Genomic DNA, 24908 nt, shown 5'->3' with positions numbered 1-24908 from the left:
CCTCTCCTTCTTCCTTGGCTCATCTCTATCCCCAACATCAGCATGGAGCCTCCACCCAGGATGGATTCTTGGTAAATGTTTGCAGAGCTAGTTCCCCTACAGGCAACACTGGCTGCTGCTGGAGTGGGTTGGGGGAGGGGAGGCTAGGACAGGGAGGTCCTGACACTCATTTCTCAGGGGCTGTGGAAGAGACTCCCCCCCACACTCCTAACCAGAATTCCTCCAGAGATGGTCAGAAACAGATTCTCAGGGGAACTTCGCTCGGATTTGTCCCTACATTTTCCCTCTAAGTGTCATGCCTCTTGGGCTTTTTATTTCTTCACTTATATCCCATTCATAGGGGAAGGGAATTCTCCCCTCAATGAACAAATATAGTTATTCATTCAAAATATATGTTTTGAGACCGACTTTGTGCCAGGCATAATGCCAGGCACTGGGGAGAGCTGGAAATAAGACAAGCTCGCAGTTTATGTTCTAGTGGGGAGGCAAGCAGTAAACAAATGAATAATTAAATAAATGAGTTAATTTATAAGAGTAATGAGAACTACAAAGAAAATTTAAAAAGTAATATAGAAAATTGTAGGCGGTGTGTGTGTGTGTGTGTTGGTGGGGGGTTTTAGGGGGGTTGGCATTATTTATAAGGTTGTCAGAAAAGTCCTGCACATGAGCTGAGACCTGAAAGGCCTGAGAAAACAGCCATGCAGAAATCTGGGGAAAGACTGAGTGTTCTAGGCAGAGGAGACAGCTAGTGCAAAGGCCCTGAGGCAGAAATGAGCTTGGTATGTTCCAGGAACAGAAAAAAGACCACTGGGGCTAAAGGAGAGTGAACTTCAGGGGAGAGGGAAAATCTGGAGAGAAAGGCAGATAAAGTCATTTAGGGCTTCACAGGCTATGGGAGGAGAATGGGTTTGATTCTAAGCCCAATTGGAAGCCTCGACGTAGGGAAGTGACATCACATGGTTTATGTTTGTTAAAGATCACTCTGGTAGTTGTATGGAGACGGGGTCATATCAGGGTAGGAGGGGAAGACAACTAGGAGCAGTGCAACCATCCAGGTGAGAGGAGTGGAGACTTGGAAGACTGAGAGAATTGGATGGATCGTTTTAGAGGTAGTTTGCCACTTAGGTCCTCCAAGCAGACACTGGGATGGGGATGGATAAACAAATGGTTGATTGGGGGCTAAGGGCTGTGAGAGCCTCAGACCCCAATGCAGATCTGACAAAGTCTTGGCCAACCCGACAGGGAGCTCTAGGGTCAGGATTGACCAGTAGGGAAGTTTTGTATTGGGCGGAAATGCCCAGTCCCTTGATACCCTTTTCATGCTCCATCCTTAGTTGGGAGCTGCCTCAGAATAAGGTGGCTTCAGCTCCGAAGCGGAAGTGATGTCCACAAAAACCTGCACGCGGATGTTTAGAGGAACTTAATTCATAATTGCCAACACTTGGAAGCAACCTGGATGTCCCTGAGGACGTGAACAGATAAATAAATTGGTGTATCCACACAATGGAACCTTATTCAGCATTAAAAAGAAATGAGCTATCAAGCCATGAAAGGACTTGGAGGAACCTTACATGGGTATTAGTGAAATTGGCCAGCCCTAAAAGGCTCCATGCTGTATGACTCCACCTAGAAGACATCTGGAGAAGTAAACTATAAGAGCTGTGAAAAGATCTGTGATTGCAGGGGTTATGGGGGAGGGAGGGATGGATAAGCACAGCACAGAGTTTTAGGGCAGGGAGACTGTCTTCTCCAGGATACCATAATGGTGGGTACGTATCATTATACATTTATCCAGATCCACAGAATGTACAACACTAAGGTAACTTAAGGACTTGGGGTAACAACAACGTGTCAATGTAGGTTCATTCATTGCAACAAATGTGCCACTCGGGTGGGGGACCTTGAGAGTGAGGGAGCCTATGCATGTGTGGGGGAGGGAGTATATGGGAAATCTTTGGATCTTCTGCTCGATATTGTCATGAACCTAAAATGGCCCTAATGAACGAACAAACAAAAGCTGGGAAGGCTCTGGAAAGCACTGCAGCTGGAGGGTGTCTGCTAACTGCATGGGGCACAGCCCTGTGGCAAGTTCGTTTTTAAACGGGGAGCTGGGCAGTGCCCCTCCATGGCTGCCACGGTCCACCCCTTGCGTGAAGATCCACTTCTCCACGCAGGTCAGGAGGCAGATCCTCCAACGGCCCCTCTGGGCCTCTCTTCTTGGGGAGATATTTAGAAGCGGGGGGTTGGTGGGATGAACCATGGGCTCCATCGCTCCAGTTGGTCTCAGGGCCCCAAGAGGTATCCACTGTCTCCCTCCTCCACTGCCCATCATAAATTCCCCTTGCCTTCTTATTACCTCTGCTGAGAAAACGTAGGATGAATATTCTTTCCTTCTCCTAGACTAGCAAAGTCCACACAAGCTCAATAAATATTTATTGAACCGAGATATGTTTTTTTTTTTTTTTTTTTTTTTTAAAGCAGAGGAGGGAGGGAGGACGATAGGGATAGGGAAAGCCTTCAGACCACAACAAAGTCACGTCTAAAAGAATGGGAGAAGGCTGCTAGTTTGGGACCTGGTAGTTTTTGCCACAGGCACATGGCACACTCAGATCTTGAACCCAGGGCTTCGGGTGACCAATTCATATCAGCTTAGCACTGCAAGTCCCGGGTCCTGGGAAACCTCTCCGTCCTAGGAAGATCAGGCCAGCTGGTCACCCTGACGATCTCCAAATCACACTCCCCCCAGGTGCTTGTCCTTAAGGGGTATCGAACAGCACATGAGTCTCCCTCTTCCTGCCTTCCTCAGCCACTGTGCTTCCCTCCAGGGCAGCATCTCCCACTTTACCCACTTTACCGTCTCCTATGAGACTGGGACCAGCTGCGACAGCCTCATGCCTGTGTCTTCGGGGGCCTGCACCTGTGGATGCTCGAGCTCCCAGCGAAGGAGGACAATTCTTCGGGTGTGCTTGTGAGCTAAAGAGCTTCCTTTCCCTGGAGAGTGGGGGCTGCCAGGGTCCATCCTGGACATCTCCATCCTGAGAGTCCAGTCTCCACCCACGGATGGACTGTGCCAGAACCAGAGCCGCCTCGGTCTCCTCGTCTATAAAGTGGGGTCGTGGTACCTACCGCATAGTGAGAACAGGATAAGAGCAGATGAGATGCTGTGTGTAAAATCTCCCGAGGACTCAGGGGCAAGGACCATTTCTCACCACATTGTTTGGTGTGCCCAGGGCACAGCACAGTGCTGGCACTTAGTAAGTACCCAATACATGCTATCCCTTATTATTCCTAGCACATAGTAGGTGCCCGGTAAACGTTAATTTCCTTTTTTTACTTCTTTTTTAAAATTAAGATTTTATTTATTTATTTGACAGAGCGAAAGAGAGAGAAAGTGAGCACAAGCGGAGGGGGGGTAGGCAGAGGAGAGGGAGAAGCAGGCTCCCCACTGAGCAGGAAGCCCGACAGGGGACTCGATCACAGGACCCCAGGATCATGACCTGAGCTGAAAGCAGATGCTTCACCAACTAAGACCTCTAGGGACCCCTCATTTTTACTCCTTTACCTTTATCCCCAAGTGCCTACAATGCCTTCCTCTGTAGGTGCACCGTCCTTCCCTGTTTCCCCTTCCACCCCTTCCCAGAACAGAGTCGGGGATCGTGCAGACTAAGGCTCATATATGCATTCAACCAACGTCCCCCAGCCCACGACCTTCCAAGGGGAAGCAGGACTCAGAAATGTTTGCATCTTAGCAGTAGATTCCAGGACTAGGAGCCTGACCAGAGAGGAGGAGCAGAAACCAGGGAGGAGAGAGAGCTTTCCCCTCTGGGGAAGCCCAGAGATTTCCATCCAGGGTTTCTGCTTCCCTGGAAGCAGCAAAAGGAGCCAACCCACCTCTCAGGCTCAGGCAGGAAGCGAGGACATCTGTTCCCAGCTCAGGAGGGGCCGAGAACCAAGGAGGAAACGGGTGTCCTCCTTGCAGGGGGCCTGGCAGTTGGCTGGAAGGTGTGTGCCTGCAGCCAGGCCCAGCCAGGAAAGACCAGAACAAGTGGCCGGCCAATGAGGCTGTGTCCTCTCTTGGTGGCTGTCGGGGCCGGGGTGCTCTCACCGTCCAACCACCACTCCGCCAGCCCCTGGGGTTCAGTCCATTCCTCCTCCCCACACTTCTCAAACTGTCACTCACCGTGGCAACCCCGGCGCTCCACATTATAATCTTCCCTGTTTCACAGATAAGAATTGAAACTCAGAGAGGTGCTGTAACTTGCCCAGGGCCCCATGCTCAGTGCAGGCACACCTGGGATTAGAACCCCGAAGTTTTCAGACTCCACATCGCACATCGTTCTTGCTCTCTCTCGAGTCGATGAGCCCCTGAGCAATGAGGTAAAGCCAAGTACATCCTGGAGCCTCACCCTGCCCTGGGCTCAGTCCACCTCTTTCTCCAGGCCCTGCCCTGACCCCAGGGGCCCATCTAAACCCCTCAGCCACTGTGGCCCGCCCCTGCCCTCACCCAGGGGTCCCCGCACTGCTTTCTTTTGCACTGATCTGTGACTTGCGTTTCCCCCACGAAACCTGAGAACTTCTGGCAGTCTGGCTCTGCGCCCATTTCGTATCTGGGTCACTGGCACCCAGTGTGTGCTCGGGGTGTGTTTACTTCACACACGATGGAACCGAAGGGCTAATGCCCATTTCTCCAGCTCCTCTAGGAAAGGTGATTTTCTGATCACCCCCAGGATGCTGCAGACACTCTACCTGGAGGCAGGAAAGCCGAGTTTTTAGGGCTCCAGGAGTCTCCCTTTCTTTTCTTTTTTTTTTTTTAAGATTTTATCTATTTATTCATGGAGACAGAGAGAGAGGCAGAGACACAGGCAGAGGGAGAAGCAGGCATCATACAGAGAGCCTGACGTGGGACTCGATCCAGGGTCTCCAGGATCACGCCCTGGGCTGCAGGCAGCGCTAAACCGCTGCACCACCGGGGCTGCCCCAGGAGTCTCCCTTTCTTAATCTGTAGAGCGGGTATGGACAGACCTTGCTGTCTACGGATATGATGGAAGGCCTGTGAAAGACAAAAGGTCTCCTTAGGAAGGAGGCTCAGGGACAAGTGGCCGCTGAAGAGTCAGAGCAGAGGCTTGAGATGGGCCTGGAGGCAAGGGGGGTACTGGGACCTCACCGGACGACCACTCACGTGTATCCAGAGGGGAACCAAGGGTGTCTGGCAGCTACTCCTCAAATACCATCTGTTTCCTGACCTAGCTTGGGGGACCCAAGGTGATCCCTAGGGGAAGTGGGGGGCAGGTTAGGAAGACTCTCCCAGAGGAGGGAAGAAGGGACAGTGCAGGAGAGCAGGGTGGAGTGGGCAGTCCTGCTGGCGGGACCCTCGCTCCTGCCCATCAGCCTGCCAGCCTTCCTCTCGGTCCACTTCAGGATGGGTCGCACCTTGGGTCTCTCTCCTCCAAAGTTGGCCTGTCACCAGCCTTAGCTGCAGCCACTAGCAGATTGTACCCACACACAGTTTATTTTTTCAGATACAGAAGCAGAGATTCAGGGAGGGGAAGGGATTTTCTCCTGATTACACAGCAAAGAGGAAGCATTTGATAATAAAGATGAGGTGGTTCTTGCTCTGCTCCTAAGTGCATGATACGTAATCATCTAAAGCCTCACAAAGCCGCAATGGAACAGCCATGCCACCTTCAGCGTCCCCATGTGATGGCTGGTGGCGCTGAAGCACAGAGAAGGTAAGCAACTTGCTCCAGGTCACTCTGCCAAGGTAAGGGACTGGGATTCAAGTTCAGGTGTTCAAGTTCATGACCACTAGGCTGTGCGGACTTTCTGGGAGGAAGCCCAGTGCAGGGAAGGCACTGTTCTGCACCCGATGAACTGGGAGGGGGTTTAGGAGTAGGGTAGGAGCCTCAGGAGGGAGGAAAGAGGGTCTGTGTGGAGGCTGAAGCAGGGAACACCCAGAATGAGCTGCGTTTGGCAGGCTGCAGGCAGAAATAATTTTACTTTCTCTAGTGGCTGTCTTGTCGACCTATTCTGTTGACCCAATCTTTCTCACTCTTGGATGAAATCTCAAGCATATCTCCTAGCTTTTTCAGTTACTCTTAGGTTTTACCTTTTTTGTTTTTTTTAAAGATTGTATTTATTTATTTGACAGAGAGAGAAAGAGAGAGAAAGCCAGAGAGCACAGGTGGGGTAGGACGGGCGGGGGTGGTGGTGGTGGTGTGGAACTGTAGAGGGAGGGGGAGAAGCAGGCTCCCCACCGAGCAGGGACCCTAACATGGGGCTTCATCCCAGGACTCTGGGATCATGACCTGAGCTGAAGGCAGACGCTCAACCTACTGAGCCACCCAGGTGCCCCGATTTTACCTTGTTTTAGATATTAAAATAGTCTAGAAGCAAAGCTTTAAGCTCTGTTCAAACCTTCTCCTTTTCTTTAATTTTTTTTTTTATTTATTTATGATAGTCACAGAGAGAGAGAGAGGCAGAGACACAGGCAGAGGGAGAAGCAGGCTCCATGCACCGGGAGCCTGACGTGGGATTCGATCCCGGGTCTCCAGGATCGCGCCCTGGGCCAAAGGCAGGCGCTAAACCACTGCGCCACCCAGGGATCCCTTCTCCTTTTCTTTAAATCTGCTTTAAACTCAAAGACCTGTATAATGAGGAAGAAGGCACTCTTTCTCATTAGGGGTACTTCTGTGGGTTCTTCAGAGACCACCCCCCACCCCATCACTAGGGATCTGTCATTTCTACCTGGGCAAAGCCTCGCCGGGCTGGCGGGGCTTACAGCCCCCTTCAGCACCTGCCTTCTGAGGGTCCAGCCCAATATGAGTCCTTCTGATAGGATCTTGTGTCCCTTCCCTGCTCAACCAATCCTCTTGAGGGCAGGGTCCTAATTCAAAATAACCTCAAACCAGCCACATTCTGCAAGGTTCACTCTGGAGCCCTGGGAAACACACTTGCATTCTGGCCCCCAAAGGCTGGGAGTGCAGGCTGTTCCCGGAGCAGCTCAGTCCTTGCCTCACAGAAACAAGGAAGCCTAGCCAGCCTTCCCCCTTTGTCACTCATGCTCAGAATTCCAGGGCACACATGCCATGCTCTTGGGTTTTCTTTTTTTTTTTTTAATATTTTATTTATTTATTCATGAGAGACACACAGAGAGAGGCAGAGACACAGGCAGAGGGAGAAGCAGGCTTCATGCAGGAAGCCCAATGCGGGACTTGATCCCTAGACCCCAGGATCACGTCCTGGGCATGAAGGCAGGCATCAAACCACTGAGCAACCCAGGTATCCCCACTCTTGGGTTTTCTGAAGCCCCTTCACTTGCCCTGAGGTTGGGGAGCACCGCCAACTGTTTCTAAAGAGGGCCCCCTCTTCAATCCTCCCCCCCATACTCAGCCATGCAGCCTTGGAAGGTTGAGGGATCAGGAGCACTCTTGGCTCAGCCTCACTGCAAGTCTATGCTTTGGATTGGAGGTACTTGGTGCCCACTGTCCTTGGCTCTGGGGGTCTGGACTGGAGTAGGCAGCAGGGCTGAGGGGAAACGGAGGGATTAGAGTGGTATTTCTATTCAGGTCCCTCAGTCACAGGGTGACAGGCCAGAAAGGGATGAGTCAGAGATGAGGCACAGGGTTCAGGCGGCTCCATCAGTGGAAAGTAGTGAATCAGGCAGCCCATGGGGCCAATTTGGAGTCCAGAGGCTGGTTTTGAACACGGAGTTCGAGGGTGACACATGGGGGTGGAGCAGAGAGGTTGAAAGCATGGACTTTGAAGTTAGGGGGTTTGGGTTTCAATTCCAGCTCCACAGCTTACCAAGGTGCCACCTGGGGCAAGTGAGTCAGCCTCTTTCTCCAGTTCCCTGGGCTGCACTATGGGGGCATTAACCCAGAGTGAAACTTGAGTGTGAACTTCAGAGCCTAGCTCAAGGGGCCCTCAGGAGGGTTCCCTCCAATCCCATGAGGAAGGGAGTATTACTCTCATCTCCCATTTTACAGATGGGGAAACTGAGGCACGTCGAGCTGAGCAATATATCAAGGCAGGGCCACACTGTCAGGCAGCCCAGCTCCGCTTCCTGCATCTTCACCTACCATGCTCCCCGGGAGGATGGTGGCACAGTGGGAAGTATGCCTGCATGGGTTCAAATCCTACCCCGACCACGTTTCTACATAAGCTAGTTACTTCACCTTTCTGGACCACATGTCCCTCGTTGATATATTGTGGGCACTGAGCTCTCTGGGTTGTGAGGATTTAAGAAGTTAATCCTTGTAAAGTCCACTCCATATGTGTGAGATATCCTTCTCAGAGCAATTCTGGGTTGGAAGGATAATTAGAGGAAGCCCCTCTCCTACATCTTACAGAGGACACAGGGGGGCCCAGAGAGAGTGATTGATGGGCCTGAGATCACACAGGGGGCAGAGCTGGGACTCATCCACTGTTTCTCAGCTACCCTGAAGCCGTTAGAAGGGAGGAAGGCATCGAGAATTGGGAGCAGACAGCTGAACACCCAGACCAAAAGTCAGAGGAATGGTCAAATCTGGATGCATAGATCTGGAAGGTGTCTCCTCTTACCCAAGCTGTGCTTGAGCAAAACCCGTTGGGGCTCATCACCTCAGGCCTCCCAAGGAACCCTGCCAAGTAGGGGCTCCCGTCTTCCAATACAGCTGAGGAGCACCAAGGACTGGAGAGGGGGAAGTGACCCGGCCACCTGAACCTGGACGAGGGTCTCTTTATGATGACTGAGGTGTGAAAGGCAGACAGATGGAGGAGGGATGAGTATGGGGGAGCGGGTCATGGCTGATGAGGATAAAAAGCCTCTGCCAGGACCCTACGACATGGAAACTGTGCCACGGGGCCCTGCAGAGATTGCCAAGGGAAGACGCTCACTTTAATGAGTCCCTGTGGGGGACAGTCTACAATTGCCTTTTCCAGAGTGTGTCCCGTTGCCTTGCTCACAGACGAGAGCATTAGAGCCTTAACAGAGAACCCCTAGGGATCTCCCAATCCACCCCAAAAGAGCGTGTTGCTCGTGCTGGGATTTCACACCATGAGATGAGGTGGGCAGAAGGCTGGTGGGGGGGGCTGTCTTTATGCCACAGCACCAAGAACCCCTGCCACCTGCTTTGTCCCATTTCTATCAGCCCATCGTGGCTCTGCATAGATGTTTCTTTCTGGCTCATAAAGGCTGATCGCCAGCAGCTGTCATTTAAATGGAGGCTTGTGTCTTTGTCACATTCTGAGCTCAGCCTTTGGAAGAGACAGAGAAGACTTTGGTCTTCTGTTCTAATGAAGGTCATATTCCGTCTAGAGGGCCCACAGGGGACCTGTTCCCATCCAGCATCAACTCCACTTGGCTGTGCACCTCCTGTGTGTCTGCCATGTATTCACACTTCCACATTCATCTTGAGTCTCATTGTTCTAAAGAGATTTCAGAAGTTTGGGGAAGGAGCAAGATGCCAGGGAATGAGAGATGTGGGTTACTATCCAAATACATGAGGCTTAGTTTTTCAGTTCTCTTTTAGCCATTGATTTTTTATTTAATTATACATGATCGGGGACACCTGGGTGGCTCAGCGGTTGGGCGTCTGCCTTTGGCTCGGGCCATGATCCCCTAGTCCCAGGATAGAGTCCCGCGTCAGGCTCCCTGTGCAAAGCCTGCTTCTCCCTCTCCCTCTGCTTGTGTCTCTGCCTCTCTCTGTGTCTCTCATGAATAAATAAATAAAACAGAAAATAATTATACATGAACGGTGAGGACAATTTCTTGAGATTTGTTGGGATTTGCTTTGTATCATGTCGCATGATGCACATGGTAATATCTGGAAATCTTCAGCATGTGCTTGAAAATGACATGTCAGGTGCATGGCTGTCATTCTGCCGCGTGTCTCTGTGGCTTGCTTCTTTGTATGTCTTATAATTTTGGATTGCAAGCTCACGTTAACAAGGGTATCCCATTGTGGAAATGTCCCTCCAGAGAGGCTTGCATTTACTATTGCCACATGCTCGGTGGGTGTTACACATCCCACGTTTGCTCAGTATGTTAATTACCAGACCTGGCAGTGCTGAGACCACGTGGGTAATACCAACTCAAATCTCAAATTTGTGTTAGGAAGGTCTTGAGTCAGAATTTCTCAAAAGAGACTTCATTTTTTTTTAAGGATTTTTTATTTATTTACTAGAGAGAGAGAGAGAGAAGCAGGCTCCATGGAGGGAGCCTGACGTGGGACTCGATCCCAGGTATCCAGGATCACACCCTGGGCTGAAGGCGGTGCTAAACCGCTGAGCCACCGGGGCTGCCCGAGAGACTTCATTTTTATTTTCCAGCCAGAACCAAAAGTGAGACAACGTCTCTGATGACTTTTTTTTTTTTTTTTTACCAAAGAGTTTTTTTCTTCCACTTGCCTTTTCATTGAAGATATGCTTTATTCAGGTGTCTTGGTTTCACATCTCTTTTGGCAAGGGTTCAAGACCTTGTCTCCCATCCTTATATAGATGTAGAATCCAAGCTCCTTGGTTACCAAGATCAGCAAAGGCCAGTGCTTCCCCACACCTGTCCCTGTGTCACCCAAAGACCTACCCTGCAGGGCAAAGGATTGGCATCTGCATACCACTCTGATTTTGGCTTCCTCTTTGTTTATGGTCCCTAGGGATTTCTTTACTACCTTGGAAAGTCAGCTGGGTATATAACAGAATGTCTGTTACACTTTAGCCAGAAGAATCTCTAGGTATTGGGTAGCATCCCATCAGAAGGCTCCATCCACCACGCCCAAGACCTGGGTTCCCCCTCCTTCAGCTTCTGAGTGACCCTGGGAAGTGCTTATGGAGTTCATTGTCCCCAGCCACCTGCTCCACAACCTCACCCACATGAAAGGCATGAGATTGTGGAGTGAGTGACAGGCAGGAGCTGGATATCCAGGGGCCCCTGGAGTGAAGCACCTAAGTCCCTAGTGACCCTTCCAGTGTATCTGGTACACATCTCAGAGCTGAGGTGCACCTGGGGACAAAAACTCTTCAACAAAGGGACAGATTTCTCTAGCAGTGCCTGAGTGAGCAGGAAGTTGCTGCTCCAAGCCTCAAATCTATGGGTCAAAATCCCTCCTGATTCACACCCATGGGGTCACACCCAAGCTGCACTCCCCCTCCTCACAAGCTGACTCCTCCACCAGGCTCCCCAGCCTGCCTGTGAGAGGCACCAACACCCATTCCTTTGCCCACCAGGTACCTGGGAGGTTTTCAGAGGTTTCCTCTTGCAAGCCCTGAAAGCCAATCACAAACTTCAATATTTCAAATCTCTCTCAACTCTGGCCACTTCCTAGCATCTGTGTGCAGATGCCTCTGCTGTGTGCAGGTCTTATTATTGCTCACCAGGGTTATTTCCATCTTCATCCCTCCTGTGATGCAGAGGCACGCAGAGCCTCAGAGCCTGTGGTTGTCTGGAGGGTGGGGCCCCTCCCCTGTTGCTTCCCTTGCAGACCCCCTGCATGGATCAGGATCCTTCAGCTCTCTGAGCCAGAGCTCTCTTTGAAGTGTGAACTGTCAGAAGCCAGCAGCCCGAACAAAAAGGGTGCAGAATGGGCACACAGGCCTGTGATCTGGCTTGGGGGGGGGCTTGCCATTAGGATGCCACCACGCTGAGCCCCCCTCTCCACTTCAGGCAGAGCTTGACAAGGACAAAAAACCCCACTGCGTTTAGAGCTTTTAAAAAATGGAGTAATTTTACAAACTTGTCATTCTCACCCATCCCAACCTCCATCCTTCCCTTGTCCCAGCCCTGAGCTTCACCCCGTGGCTGACCCCCACCCCTACCCCTGGTGAGGCCCAGGAAGAGGAGGTAAGGGTGGGGGCTCGTTCAGAGGTACCACCTGGTAGATGAGCCCCGTGACACCAACAATGACCCTGACGCATTTCAGACAGGGGCGTCCTGCCTTCTGAGCTGAGTTGTGTGGTCCTGCCCAGCCCCCAAAACAAACCCTCCAATCCTCTTTAAAATTTTTTTTTTTTAATTTTTATTTATTTATGATAGTCACACACAGAGAGAGAGAGAGAGGCAGAGACACAGGCAGAGGGAGAAGCAGGCTCCATGCACCGAGAGCCCGATGTGGGATTTGATCCCGGGTCTCCAGGATCACGCCCTGGGCCAAAGGCAGGCGCCAAACCGCTGCGCCACCCAGGGATCCCCCCTCTTTAAAGAAGCTGTTGTTCATATTCACTCATGGGCAGCAAATACACAGAAGTTGGTCCTAAGTAAAGGCAGGATTTATGACCAAGGACAGTAGTGACTCTAAATCTCTGAACACCGCAGCCTCACAAGGGCAGCCCCGTGTTCCTAATCCCAGAGAGTGTAGGGCTTGTGGGCACGAGCCAGGCCTGGAGGGCAGCCCCCCACCATTGGGAGCCATGCCGCTTCAGGCAAATGCATCCAGCATCCATCGACTGCTTTAACTAAGCCCCCTCCCCCGTGACACTGCTCCTCACGTGAGGCTTCATTGGGCACCAGTGAGGGGAGCAGGGAGGGGGACTGGGGGGAGGCGAGGGAGAGAGGGGGAGGGGGAGGGGATGAAGAGAGACAGTAAAGCACTCATTGGTATTTGGCTTGTAGTAGGTGCACTGAGCTCAGGGCTGTTTTCTCAGTAAGTCGGATTAAGGATTTTTGGAGAACAAAATACAGAACTTGGCAAGATGACCAGATGGAGGAGGGGTAGGGGTGGTATGGAGTGGGTGCCGTGGAGGAGGGCCAGCCCTGACTTCACAGCGGGACTCCACATCCCTCGCCCACCTTCCCTCCTCCCTGCCCACCTTCCCTCCTCCCTGCCGACACTCCCATTTGTCCTGCTGGTCCAGGACCAGTTGGATGAGTTGCACTGGGGTCCCAGGCCTGCTGCTCGGCTACTCCTCAGCTTCACTGACCCCATCAGTAAGGGGGTGACAATAAGAGGGAGAAAAGCTGAAGGGACGGCCTAGCATGTGTCAGGCACTAGGCTGTCAGTGGGGAGATGCGGCCGCCCCCTTAGGGGCCAGTAGGGACAGGTGCTCAGGCGGCACTAAGGGCCATGGGAGGCACCTGGAGAGAACTTGAGGAGGGTGGGTGGGGACAGCACTCCCGTGGGCTCCCAACAGGCTTGAGACAGTGGCACTGGTGGGGAAGGGGCAGGGGTGGTGCAGGCAAAAACGGAGCCTGGCCAACCAGGCAGCTTTGCAAAGACCTGTCAGGAGCTGGGGGTGTGCAGGGTAGGGAGACAGCCAAGCAGGGAGACACTGGGATTTCAGGCTGAGGGGGTGGGGGTGCCATGAAGGAGAGGATGTGGGGTGACACCTGCTCGAGGCCTGGCAAACGGTTGCTAAGGATGCACACAGGTGTGGCTCAAGAGCAGAGCAGCGGCCCCTGAGGAAGGTGTGGGCTTGCCTGGGGCTGCAGCTTTTGAAGCCATGAGGTCGCCCTACATGGGGAGAGGGCTCCTCTAATCAGAGAAGGTGCCCAAGCGCCCAGAAAACGGGTCTCTGAGCCGGCCTGGTCTCCCAGGCTTGGCGGCGAGAAACTTGTTAGGGATCCAGCCCCACAGGCCCCACCTCTGCAGGGGCTGTGACTCCAAGTGGGGAAAAGGAGCGGTGCCCCCCCTCCCCCCACCACCTACTTGGCCTTTTTCAGGGTCAGAGAAGTGGAAGGACCTGGGTCTCAGCTGTGCAGGGGTCCTCACAATGGGCTGGCAATGAGTCACAGCTGGAGGGACAGGCCACCCCCCCCCCCACCCTCCTGCAGCGGGAGGGGCCTGGCCTGATGCTCCTTTGGACCATGGGGACGGCGGGGAAGAAACGAGACAGACACATCCCTACCCCAGGGGCTAGGCCTTAGCTTCGGAATGTGACAATTTATTTGGGGGGGCAAAAGAGGCTTTTCACTCCCCCTTCCTGGCATTGATACAACATTGAAGAGCAGCAGAACTAAACGTACAAGACGAGAGTATTCGGCACAAACCCTCCCTCCCCCGGCCCAGAAACAACCGAATCCAGAACAACAGAACCAAGACCCACACCCAACACGAGCCGTCTTCTCCACCCTCGACCTCTGGGAGGGGGCAGGTGGACGGGGGGGGGGGGGGGGGGGGGGCAGAGGGGACCCACCCCCACGCCGGGCTGCATCTCCATTCCTGGTCTCCTGCCAACCCAACTAGTTCCCTCTCTTTAAACCACTGGAGGCAAAGTTTAGCCAGCTGGGAGCTGGATGGTTGAACCACAGACAAAGGCAACAACACTTCATTTTTAAAATGAGAAAGAGAAAAAAAGAGACAGTGCCCCTCCCCAAATATAGAGCTATATATGTATATTTTATATATATAGAATTCATTCGTGCACAATTCATTAAATGAGCTTTTCAAAAATTAAAAAAAATTATAAGATACATTTCTTTAGGCCTTTGTGTTTTTTAAATTAAAACGAACAAAAAGTGTCCATCTGCACTCCACTCAACAACAGGGGTAGGCCCCAGAACCCTTCGTTCCTTCTACCTTGGCCTCTTGCGAGGGGCCCCCCCCTTAGACCATCAGCCCCACTTTGCCTAGCTGAAGCTCCGCATACAGTAGGCACTCACTCACTGCTGGAGTGGGGTACTGACTCCTTCAAGGTGCAGCGGGGGGACCCTGCGGGCCTGGGAGGTGGGGTCCTCCGTCCCCACTCGGCCCGGCCCCCTATCCCAGCACCTTGTTGACTGTCACAAGACGGAGTCAGGCTAGGGAAACCCTCTCCTGGAGTTTCAGCCCCTAAACTTTCTGAATCTGAGAGGAGATGCAGATTGAAAAAAACTTAAACCTTTAAACACTTTCCTTTTCTTTTTAAAAGTGATTCCTTAAACCATACCAGCCTCCAAGAGGCTGCCTTGGGCTAGTGCATGGGAGCCCGAAAGTGGAACTGACCACGTGGGGCTCCACTGTCCGGCGTGGGCCAAGTGCAAAAACAAAACAAAAACAAAAAAACCACAAACCCAACCCAAACAGCCAATAAAAACCCCCAAAGCTGGGAACGGTGGTGTGTCCACTCGGGTCCCATGGAGGCTAAAAGGATTGGTGACGGCCCAGCCCCTCAGACCTAATAGTCTCCTCCTCTGGGCTGACCCCTTACCCACGACTGCCAGGCACAGGCTGTGGGGGGGGGGGGGGGGCAGAGAGCCTGTCAGCTCTGTGGTGGCTTCAGCACCCTGGCCCCCACCTTTGAAGGGGCTTTCCCCCAAACGCCAGAGCAACTGGGCCCTTCACCCCAGAGAAGCAGCTTTGCCTCTGAGCCCCAGTTCCCTGGTCTTTTATATAGGGTGATCCCTCTCACTCTGCCCATGTCACACTGAGGGTGGGCCTCGATCATCACTTCTTTCCAGAGCAGGGGAAGGATGGAGCTTGTTCTGCCCCAGACCCCTGTGCAGGCAAGAATGAAAGGGGGCTGTGGGAGGGAGGCTGGAGGCCCCAGTGCCAGCACCCTCCACCAGCACTGAATCCTCAGCAGCTGTCTGGACACCAGCAATGCTTTATGAAGAGGCCCTGCACCCAATACACCCATTTCACAGAAGGGCACACTGAGGGTCAGAGAGGGGGATGAGACCGGGAGGTGCCCCAACTTCCCATCTCAAACCAGAGACACCAGACCTCACCTGTTTCCTATGACACGTGGGTGGGGAGGGGGTGGCATTATGGGGAGACGATCGATGCCCCAACCGATACTGAATATGGGAGGAGCTCGGGCTTTGGGGGTATTTCACATATAAAAATAAAGCAAACCAGAATGCAACTTCTGCTTGGTAATTAGGCAAACGGAAAAGCAGCAAGGGGAGAGGAAGGGCCCATAGGAGGCTGATTCGTGCAAGAGTGTGGGGGGAGAGTTATGGGTCCCCGCTCAGAGCCACTCTGGGAGAGAGGTAAGGAGGGCTCCACTTGCTCTTGCCCCTGTGCCCACCTAGGCCTCCCAGAGGAGGTGCCCACCTCGAAGCAGTGTGCATGCGTGCCTATGTGTGTGCTGAGATGGGGTGGGGGCCACATGGCTGAGCATCAGGCACAGCAACCCACCTGTGGAAAGAGAAGGGATCCCCCTCTCCCCGTGGTTACCCCCGATCCCCTAGGGCCACCACCTAAGATTCTCCCAGAGTCTACAGCTCCTGTCTTCCTGAAGCCTGTATCCCCACCTGGCCAGGGAAGCTCAGGGGTGTCATGGTCTTTGGGGTGATGAGGAGGGAGGGACCAGACGACCCGACAAGCTGGCAAACGAATTGAAGAGAGCAAGAAAACCCAACTGTATCTGCTCACCAGCCTTCCTGGACAAAGTCACCAATGATGCAACAGTGGGACTCCCGCTGACCCCCCCCCCCAACACACAACCTCCCCCTAAATCTCTGCTCCATTTGCCTGGCCGCTGCAGCTTTGCCTAGCTCCCTCAGGGCCAGTGGTCATCCTTCCCTTTGAAGGAGGGTAGGTGTGGGGTCTGGGCCCAGGACAGGAGGGAGGCCGTCCCCTGCCTGGGGCCAAGGAGATCGAGCATTCGGCCAGATGCTAGGGCCCTGGCAGCCAGGCCTAGGCCTCCATCCCCGTTCCTAACACCGCCACCTCACCTGTGCAATCATTGCGGTACTAGTTTTTCTTTAAATATCTCTTTCTCTCCCCCCCACTCCCACCCCGACCCCATAGGAATCCCACAATATTTTTTCTATTTCTTTTTTCTTTTTCCTCTTTTTTTGTTTTTTGTTTTTTTGCAAAACTAATTCTTTCACTTTCCTGTCATAAAATCACCTCTGAAAACACAACTTCTTTACAAAAAAAGTCACGAATGACACGGACTCTCAGGAAAACACATTTCTATGGTCTCTGGAAACACCTGTAACTGGCACCCAGGTGGTCACTCACCTGGGGTGAGGGGTCAGGGGGGAAATCCCCTCTAAGGACAGAGGAGAAATACCAGCCCTTATTTGGGGGGAAGCCAATTGGCACTTGGACGGCCACAGAGCCAACACAAAGGGCAGGGTAGGGAGGGGTCTAGGAGTACCAGCCCCCCAAACCCTGTGAGGGCCCTTGTTCTACACCCTGGGCTGGGGAGGAGCAGGGGCCATGCCTCAGCCCCCGGCAGGGAGATTTGGAAGAACAAATCCTCCTATACTTCGGACAAAGGCATTTGTTTACCTAACGGGATTCCCTTTCTGCCTCCTCCTACCTTTTGCCATCATGCTTCTGAGTTGTGACCTCTTGCAGCACATGCCAAGAAGCTCCCTGAGCCATGCTCAGGGACATGCCACCAATGCCAACTGAGACCCGGGCCTAGCGGGGGCAGAGGGGTTCCCACAGTGCACCAGAGCCGGGTCCCGCATACCTTCCCTCTCCTGAAGAACACAGGCCCCCTCTTTGGTCACCCCCTTTGGCCTCCCCGCCCTCCCAGTACCTGGCCTAAGACTGGGGCCTTGGTCTCTGCTGGCATGGACACCTCAGCTCCCTGGCAACAGAGAGAAGGAAAGCTGCCCTGGGCTCCAGGGCCTCCCACTGCTTCGAGCAGGCTGTGCTGTGAGAAAAGCCTCAGGGGTCAGAAGCAAGAGAGAGGGGGGCTGGAGAGGCAGGAGCCCCCTGCCTGGGAATGGTTTCCAGGCTTCCTCCTTCCCCCAGACACCGAGGAGGAAGGAGAAGGCCAGGGCTGGGACTCCCCTCTCCACCTGGGTCTCCACCATGCTGTGTCTGCAGCAGAGGCCTGGCTGGTGGGGCGGACCGCCCCAGAGAGAAGGGTGTGGGGGCACGCACCCCAGCACGGCCGGGCCTTTGACCACCTCATTCTGAGGAACCTTCAAGGAAGCCACCTGGAAAGCCCTGGCGGGCCCTGTGCACATCCAGGTACATGCACAAACATGCCGTGGGGCGGCAGGTAGGCACGCCAGCTGGAAGTTTCCACGGCAGGTTCTTGTAGCACCTTTGGTCAAGAACTGAAGGGCCCTTTAGATGCTGGGAGGCTGTGGCAGGGGGGGCACCCTGCCAGCCCCTCCAACCTTTGAGACAGGGATGAGGAAGGAGCCGGGTTGGAGTGGAGCTAAGGGGACCACCTTAGCTGGGTCTGTCCAGAAGTGGGCAGGAAGACCCAGGCCTCTGGCCCCGCTCCTGCCACCCTCACTGGCGTTGAGGGAGGGGCCGAGGACGGCCTCACCTCAACCTCTGACTGGGCTTTGCCATCCCTGGCCCTCCTGCCCAGGCATCCAGGGGAGGGAAAGGGACAGTGCCCACGGTGGGAGGGGGTCTCCTAAGGGGCCCCGCAGCTGCCAGGTTAGCACCGAGAAATCAGATGCTGTGTGCGAGAGCTGGAAGCAAGCCAGGGAGAGAGAGAGTGGGATGCGGATGAGGCAGCTGAACCCCAGGCTTGGGGGCTCCCTAGGAGCCACCCAGCAGGCCCCACCATGCTCAGGCAAGGAGGATGCCAAGAGGCAAGAGGGAGGACTTCCAAGTGCCCTCGCCCCACTCCAGCCCTAACCTGTTCTGGGACTGCTGCTCCCACGAGGCCTCAGGGCTCCAACTGCCCGGCCCCATCCCAGGGGGTCAACACCAAGCCATTTGAAACAAGCAAAGCACAGGCAGAGGTGTCTGAGGGCAAGGGCGGGGGTGGGAGCAAGAGTAGGACTTTGGGCAGGAGGGCCCCCCCAAGCCCCCCTCCTCAGTGGAGCCCCCTCACTTGCTCACCCCACCGCTGCCACCACCCACAGTGGCACCTGCTACCCCAGTAGCCACCTTCTCGAAATCCTCGGGGTTGCAGAATTCCTTGATAGTGACTGTCAGAAGGTTGCTGGTGACATCGGTGACAACCACATTGGAGCAGGGTGACATCTCGGGGCGCCAGTCCCCAGCTTCAGGCTCGGAGGAGGCGCTGGCAGGCTCAGGGGCCGCGGTAAGTGCCTGGCCCACGGCAGCAGGGACGTCGGGAGGCGCCCGCTTGTTGGTGGCCGCGGCCTCAGGAGGGATGGACAGGTCAAGCACTTCGGGCTCGCGCCAGTCGGGAGCAGACGGGCTCATGGTCTCAGGGAGCAACTTGGGGGGCACGTCATCAGGGTCGGAGGAGGACTGCGGTGCTGGTGAGGGACAGCCGGACGAGCTGGAGCTGCGGGCATCGTAGGGGGCAGCAGGGGCAGCCAGGAGCAGCCCGGGGCCCGGGGAGGCCGCCGTGTCAGCCTTGCCCGCCGGTGGCGGAGGCAGAGGGCCGGGCGGGGGCTTATTGTACAGCGAGAAGGTGCCAAACTTCATGTGGCGGATCTGGGTGCGCAGGATGCTCTCGCTGAACTTCTTGCTCTTGCCAATGACGCGGTTCCTGGAGGGGACTTTGGGGCGAGCGAGGGCTCCGGCCCCCTGCCCGGGGCCGCCCCCGCCTGTGCCCTTGTCGATCACCTTCAGGTTGAGGATGATGCGGTTTCGCTTGGGCTCCCGAGGCTTGACCTTGCGATTGATGATGCGCACCGTCTCGGAGAAAGGCGAGATGGGGGGGCGCAGGCCAGGGCTGCCACCCTGGGGGTCTGGGCGGGGCAGGGGGCGGCGGGACATGCGGTGGCAGCGGCGGATGTCCTTCTTGAGCCGGTGCACGGCTGCACTGGAGTGCAGCTTGGGCGAGGAGGCGCTGGGGCTGGGCTTGACCGGGAAGTGCACATCGCTGATGCGGAGGGCCTCGGCCTGGGCCCGCGCCTGTGGGGCAGAGCGCAGGGTGAGCAGAGCCTCGGCTTGTGGGCGCCAGCCACCCACAAGCATTGTGCCCTTACACCAGCCCGAGAGCATCTCGGAGCATCTGCGGAGCTCCCAAGGCAACGGGGTCAGACAGCTGGAGCAAAGTGCACAGGCCTGCGGGCAGGGGTACCCTCGACCAAGCAAGGCTCTAAGATCCATGGCTTTTGCTAGCTTGGCTGTGGGCCCCGGGGACAGATGGGTTGGTAGCTGTCCTCGCTGACATCAAAGAGTATAGCCATCAGGTCACTGCGTGGGAAGAACAGCCCTTTGCTAGAAGCCCCTACCTAACTCTGTTCCGTGGAGGATCCTGGCCTAGCCTGGCACTCCTCCTCGGACCAATTCTTGGTGACAGAGGAAGACGGAGGCCCCTCCCTGCTCCACCCCACCCCCCAGGGCTACTGACCTACTTGCAGGATCCCAAGGGCTCTGTGCTCTCTGCTTTTGAACAGGCTGCACCTCCAGCTTGGACTCCCTTCCTGGCTGGTCATCACCTCTGGGACAGACACTTGGCCCTCTTGGCCCCTCCTGTACGCTCCCAGCCCCTTCCACTTCCCCTCTTGGGTCTGATTCATGTCTCCCCCGGATGTGGCGCAAGGCCTGGGTCTGAGCAAATCAGTGCCTACAGATTCCGAAGCTGGCACCTAAAGCCTAGGTTGGAATTCACCCCAGTGAGACAAGGGTCTGGCAGGGATAGGCCAAGGGATGGGACCAACCTCATATGGGAGCCAAGATAGCCTGCAGGGTGGGGTGGGATGGCTGAGCAGGCCTGTGGGCAGCCAGGGGAATTGCTGCTGCACCCCCCCAGCTGTGAAATCTGTAAAGCACCTGCACTCTGTAGAAGCTCACCTACCACCTCGTGGAAGGTGGGGGGTGTGGCAGGGCCCTGAGAGACCTTGCCAAGTTCAGGGCAAGGAACTCTCAAGGCCACATAAACCGTCCACCATTGCCAGTCCTTCCTTCACTAACAAAGTAGTAGAGTCACAGGTTGCTTGGTGCTACAACTATGAACACACACAGGGGCTGCCCTCCATGGAGACAAGGGATGGGCGGGGAGGATGCTGGGAGCTTCAACATAATAAAGGACGAATGGGGCCTAGAAGAGCACAGCTTAGGGGGGGCATCCTTCATCAGAGGATGAAGCCTGAGGAGGGAGCCCTGGTCCTTTCTGAGCCAACCACGCTTGAGGCTCTGGTGGCCTGCCACAGGGGTGCCACAAAGACAAACAGTGGGGATGGAGAGCCCAGAGGTGGTCAAGGGATTAAAAGCAATGACTGGACAGAGGGTAGAGGCAGTGACTGATCCGTCATCTACAGACAGCCTGGCTCCTGGTGGGGGAGACTCACTAGGCGGTGTCTGGCTTAATCCACATGGGAGACAGAGGTCAAGAGGACACATACCCACGGACAGTCTGTGAGCTCCCCGGGAGCGGGATCTGCAGTCTGGGGCCTCTCCATATCCCACCCCACAGCACTAGGCACTTAACAGTCCGTGTGTGGTGGCCCGGGTGCCCCTCAGGCAAAACTAGATCGTATTTGACCACAACCCCCAGAAGCAGTGTTTGCAGACTTATTTGCTGAATTAACAAGGGGTCTTTGGAATGTGGTAGCAGCACACTTTTAACTCTACATGGGAAAGATTGGGGAGCTGCTTGGCCAACAACCCTTTGAGCACTAGGTGGCAGCACACAAGGCCCAGCCTGCCCCATGCCAGGGCGGCCAGCTCCTCCTGCAGCACGCCAGCCAGCGGAGCCAAGGTCTGGTTCCCTTGCATCCCTTCTCACACCCAGGCGGGAGAATTAGCCTTTCCTCGGCTTGGCAAACAGGGCCTTTTGCAGGTTCATCTCCAAGGGAGTTTGGGGGAACCTTCCCCTCTTATCCCCCAGGGGGTCAGCGCTGATGCCCTCAGCGAGCTTCCTGAGCTCCCAGGCCTCTGCCCCAGTCCCATGGTGATGGTCCCCAGGGTGTGGTGAAAGGGGGTAAACCTCAGACCTGGGATGAAACTCCGGCTGGGGGGCCCATCACATACCGTCAGATAACATGCTAACACCTGTTCAGCACCAGGTCTGGCACACAGCAAGTACTCAACAAATACTAGATTTATCCATGGGGGGTGGGGGGGTGGGACGGAGAGGGGGTTTATGAGCAACAATCTTCTACTAATGTATGATTTCCAAACTTTGTAAGAGAAACATTTCTTACTTTATAGCTTTTAAGTTTTTTTTTTTTTTTTTAAAGAGACTAGTTTAACCTTCCTGCTCCTCTCCCCTCCCCAGGCTGAGAATTCTGTGAAGGTGGGACCTGGGTCTGCCCGTGAATTAAAAATGTGAACCACAGCCAGTGTTTACTGCTGTGGGTAAACGGGGGGAGAGGCACGGCTCTGAGGGGCTGGCATGTACAACAGATGACAGCACAGATGAACGAGCTGGACCCTACCACGGACTCTCTGTGACCTGGGGCAAGTCCACCACCTCCCTGGCCTCAGTTTTTCTATGTGTAAAGTGGGGATAAATCAGAACCTACCTCCTGGGCTCCTGTTTCCTTGCAGGCAGAAAGTAAGTGTTCAGTAGAATTTGTTTACTATACACACTGCCCCTCGGTGACTCACAGACTTCTGGGCTCAGACCAAGCTGGTCTCCATCACCCCTTACAAATATCCACATCACTCTCGTAAGGTCCAGGTCCGGGTCCGGGTCCTCTCATCTGCCTCTCCACCTCCCCCCGCCACCCCATCTCTGCAGCCTTCAGTTTCTGGGGTGTGTTCACCTTGTCCCTTCAACCTGATGTGGACTCTCTGACGGACAGGGTGAAGACCAGGAGCCAGAATGAAGCCGGGAAGCTGGGGGGTGGGGGGGGTGGGGGTGGGGGTAGGAGCTCACAGAAGTCACCTCCCCTCTCTGGGCCTCGATTTTTCTCATCTGCATAATGGGAATCCTACGCCTTCATAGGGTTGAGAGGATTAAAGGAGATAATCAATGTGAGGGCTCGGCACCGTGTTAGGCCCAGAGCCGCCAGCTCAGAAGCTAGAGCTATCAAGGAGGAAAATGGCATTTCGTGAAATCCAAGCTCACGGTCATTACTCACTTCACCGCTAGAGGGTGCTCCAGCTGCGCTGAGAGGCTGTCACACAGCCACCCGCCCTCCAGCTGCTCCGCCCCATCCCTCCTCTCAGGCATGAAGGGTTGAGGGAGCTCCTCCGCGGGTCCCCCTAACGAGTGTGGGCTGGCAATAGGAGTCACGGAAATAGGTAATTCTGGACACCGACAGTTCTTCCACGGCTCCGCTTTAAGTCCGAACCCTTACACATGCACAGTCCTTTCGGGGTGGGGGTGGGGGTGGGGCTGGAGAGGCCCACCCCCACCCTCCTGGGGCTTTGAGCCTTTTGCACAAACTGGAGATGCTGAGGTTGCGCATTCTGCACAGTCGCTTTCCTGCGGAGCTTTCCCTGCCCTTCATTCCCCTGCCAATCGCCACACAGGCTGTCAGGGTGGGAAGGGGCCCGGAGCCATTAGATTATTGGGGCGACTGGGGTGTCCCACGGAGGCGCGCCTGCAGCCTTGCCTCTCTCCTAGGGCCATCTCACCTTCGCTCTCCGACTCTGTTCTTCCTCACTGAGGAAAATTAGATAATCCCCCCCAAACCTCTAAGATGGCTTCCTCCGGAGCTAGGTCTCCCTCCCTTGCCAAGGCCGATGAGCTCCGCTTTCACTCCCTCCCACCCCATCCTCGTCTCCAGAAACAGCCAGGGGTGGGGAGAAGCCAGCGGCCCAGCCCAGGTGATAAGCTCAAAGTGAAGTGATCTAAGGTCAAATTCAAGTTGGATTCCCCTCCACAGGAGGGGAGGCATGCAGAGCAAATCCTAAGAGAGAAGGAAGCAGGGGGGCGGGGAGGCAGGTGGCCCCCAAATGCTCCCTGTTCCCAGCCTTCAGGGAAACCACATTTACTCTCCCCATGGGTTCTAATTCCAGGCAGAGCCCTCCCATCTCAAGGCTGGGGGAGAGGGGAGGGCTGGCCTCCCGGCATGTGCAGAAGTAACCTCCCTGCCACCCCCTCAGGTGGACAGCCCCCACCTGCCTCAACCATCCCCATGCTGGAGCCCGGCTGGCCTGCCCAAACCCCCAAACCCCGGTTTTGTCAGCGAGGATTATCCTCCCCGCTCACTCCCCACTCCCAGGCCCCTCTTGCTGAAGCGGGCGCGGGCCAGGGCCGGCTGCCAGGGGCTCGTCGGGGGCCTCACAACCACCCCCTGCCCAGCTGGGGCCCCTCTGGAAAGGTCCGCCTGCCTGGGCAGCCGCGGATCTGTCCCTCCCTTGCAGGCCCCGTGCTGCGCCAGGGCTAGGGGCCCGCGAGGGGGCTGCTGGGGCTGGGCCAGGTTACCTTCAGGAGGAAAGTTTTGGGTTTGGGTCCCCTCTTCTTGGGCCCATACAGCTCACGCTCCCTCTCCCTGCGGCCGAGAAACGCCAAAGGTTAAAAAGAGCCCCTTCCCGGGCCCCACTCCGCGCTGCCCGCCCCGGCGCTCCCGCTTCCCCCGCTTCCCCGCGCGGCGCCCCAGCCGAGCCTTGGCCCCGCCGTCCCTGCCAGCTCCCCAAACTCACTTCTGCTCGAAGGCTGCAATGAGCCGCGAGTCCAGGATGTTCTCCTCAGGCTCCCAAGTGCTGTACCTGCCGAGTCACACATGCACGAAATAAAAATGAAAACCCAACAGGCAGAGGCACATGCGAAGCAGCAAACGTGCACCCCCTACACCCCCACCCCCAAGGGGAAAAAAGGCCCCGCTGTCCGCTGCCTCCCCTCCCCCCTCGCCCCCGGCCCCCACCGGCGCTTACTTGATGGCCCACCCCTTCCATTTCACCAGGTACTCGATGCGTCCCTGAAAAACAGAGAAGAAAAAAAGGGGGGAGTGGGGGTGGGGAGGATGCGGGGACGCGAGGAGGCGGCGGCGCGGGGGTGGGCGAGAGAGCCCGGGTCGGCGGGACCGCTTCGCCCCGATGGGCCGCGGACCCGGACACCGGCTGCGGGGCCAGGCGTCCCGCCTCGGGAGGGGGCTCACCTTTCGGATCCGCCGCTTGATGATGGATTCGGCCGCGAAGACCCGCTCGCCCACTGCAGACAGCTCCATCTTGCTCAGCGGCACCCACAGCCCATAATACTCCCTGCTCCCGCGGCCGGTGCTGCACCGCTCGCGCACGCGCCGCAGCGCACAGGCCCCGGCGGGCGGGCGG

General features: G+C 55.5%; 1 protein-coding gene across 1 annotated transcript; it reads right to left on the bottom strand.

Moving 5' to 3' along the window:
* Positions 1 to 13830: 13830 nt before the first annotated feature.
* Positions 13831 to 24905, bottom strand: CBX6 (chromobox 6). The gene is made up of 5 exons (XM_038550537.1): positions 24737 to 24905; positions 24513 to 24556; positions 24282 to 24347; positions 24064 to 24130; positions 13831 to 19652 (listed from the first exon to the last, which is right to left on the bottom strand). Exons 1-5 carry the CDS (start codon positions 24803 to 24805, stop codon positions 18651 to 18653), a joined length of 1248 nt encoding a protein of 415 aa, XP_038406465.1. The 5' UTR covers positions 24806 to 24905; the 3' UTR covers positions 13831 to 18650.
* Positions 24906 to 24908: the final 3 nt, after the last annotated feature.

The sequence above is a fragment of the Canis lupus genome, chromosome 10 (genome assembly GCF_011100685.1).
Source record: "Canis lupus familiaris isolate Mischka breed German Shepherd chromosome 10, alternate assembly UU_Cfam_GSD_1.0, whole genome shotgun sequence".
Classification (NCBI taxonomy): Eukaryota; Metazoa; Chordata; class Mammalia; order Carnivora; family Canidae; genus Canis; species Canis lupus.
Note: the sequence above shows the minus strand (reverse complement) of the source record. Positions and strands in the feature narration are given on the sequence as shown.

What these genes read in the sequence shown, in the direction of transcription:
- CBX6 (XM_038550537.1), bottom strand. Translation starts at nt 24,805, where the DNA reads ATGGAGCTGTCTGCAGTGGGCGAGCGGGTCTTCGCGGCCGAATCCATC. An exon ending in TCAAGCGGCGGATCCGAAAG is followed by an intron (nt 24,557 to 24,736) that starts GTGAGCCCCCTC and finishes TCTGTTTTTCAG; the next exon opens with GGACGCATCGAGTACCTGGT. An exon ending in CCAAAACTTTCCTCCTGAAG is followed by an intron (nt 19,653 to 24,063) that starts GTAACCTGGCCC and finishes TCTGCCCCACAG; the next exon opens with GCGCGGGCCCAGGCCGAGGC.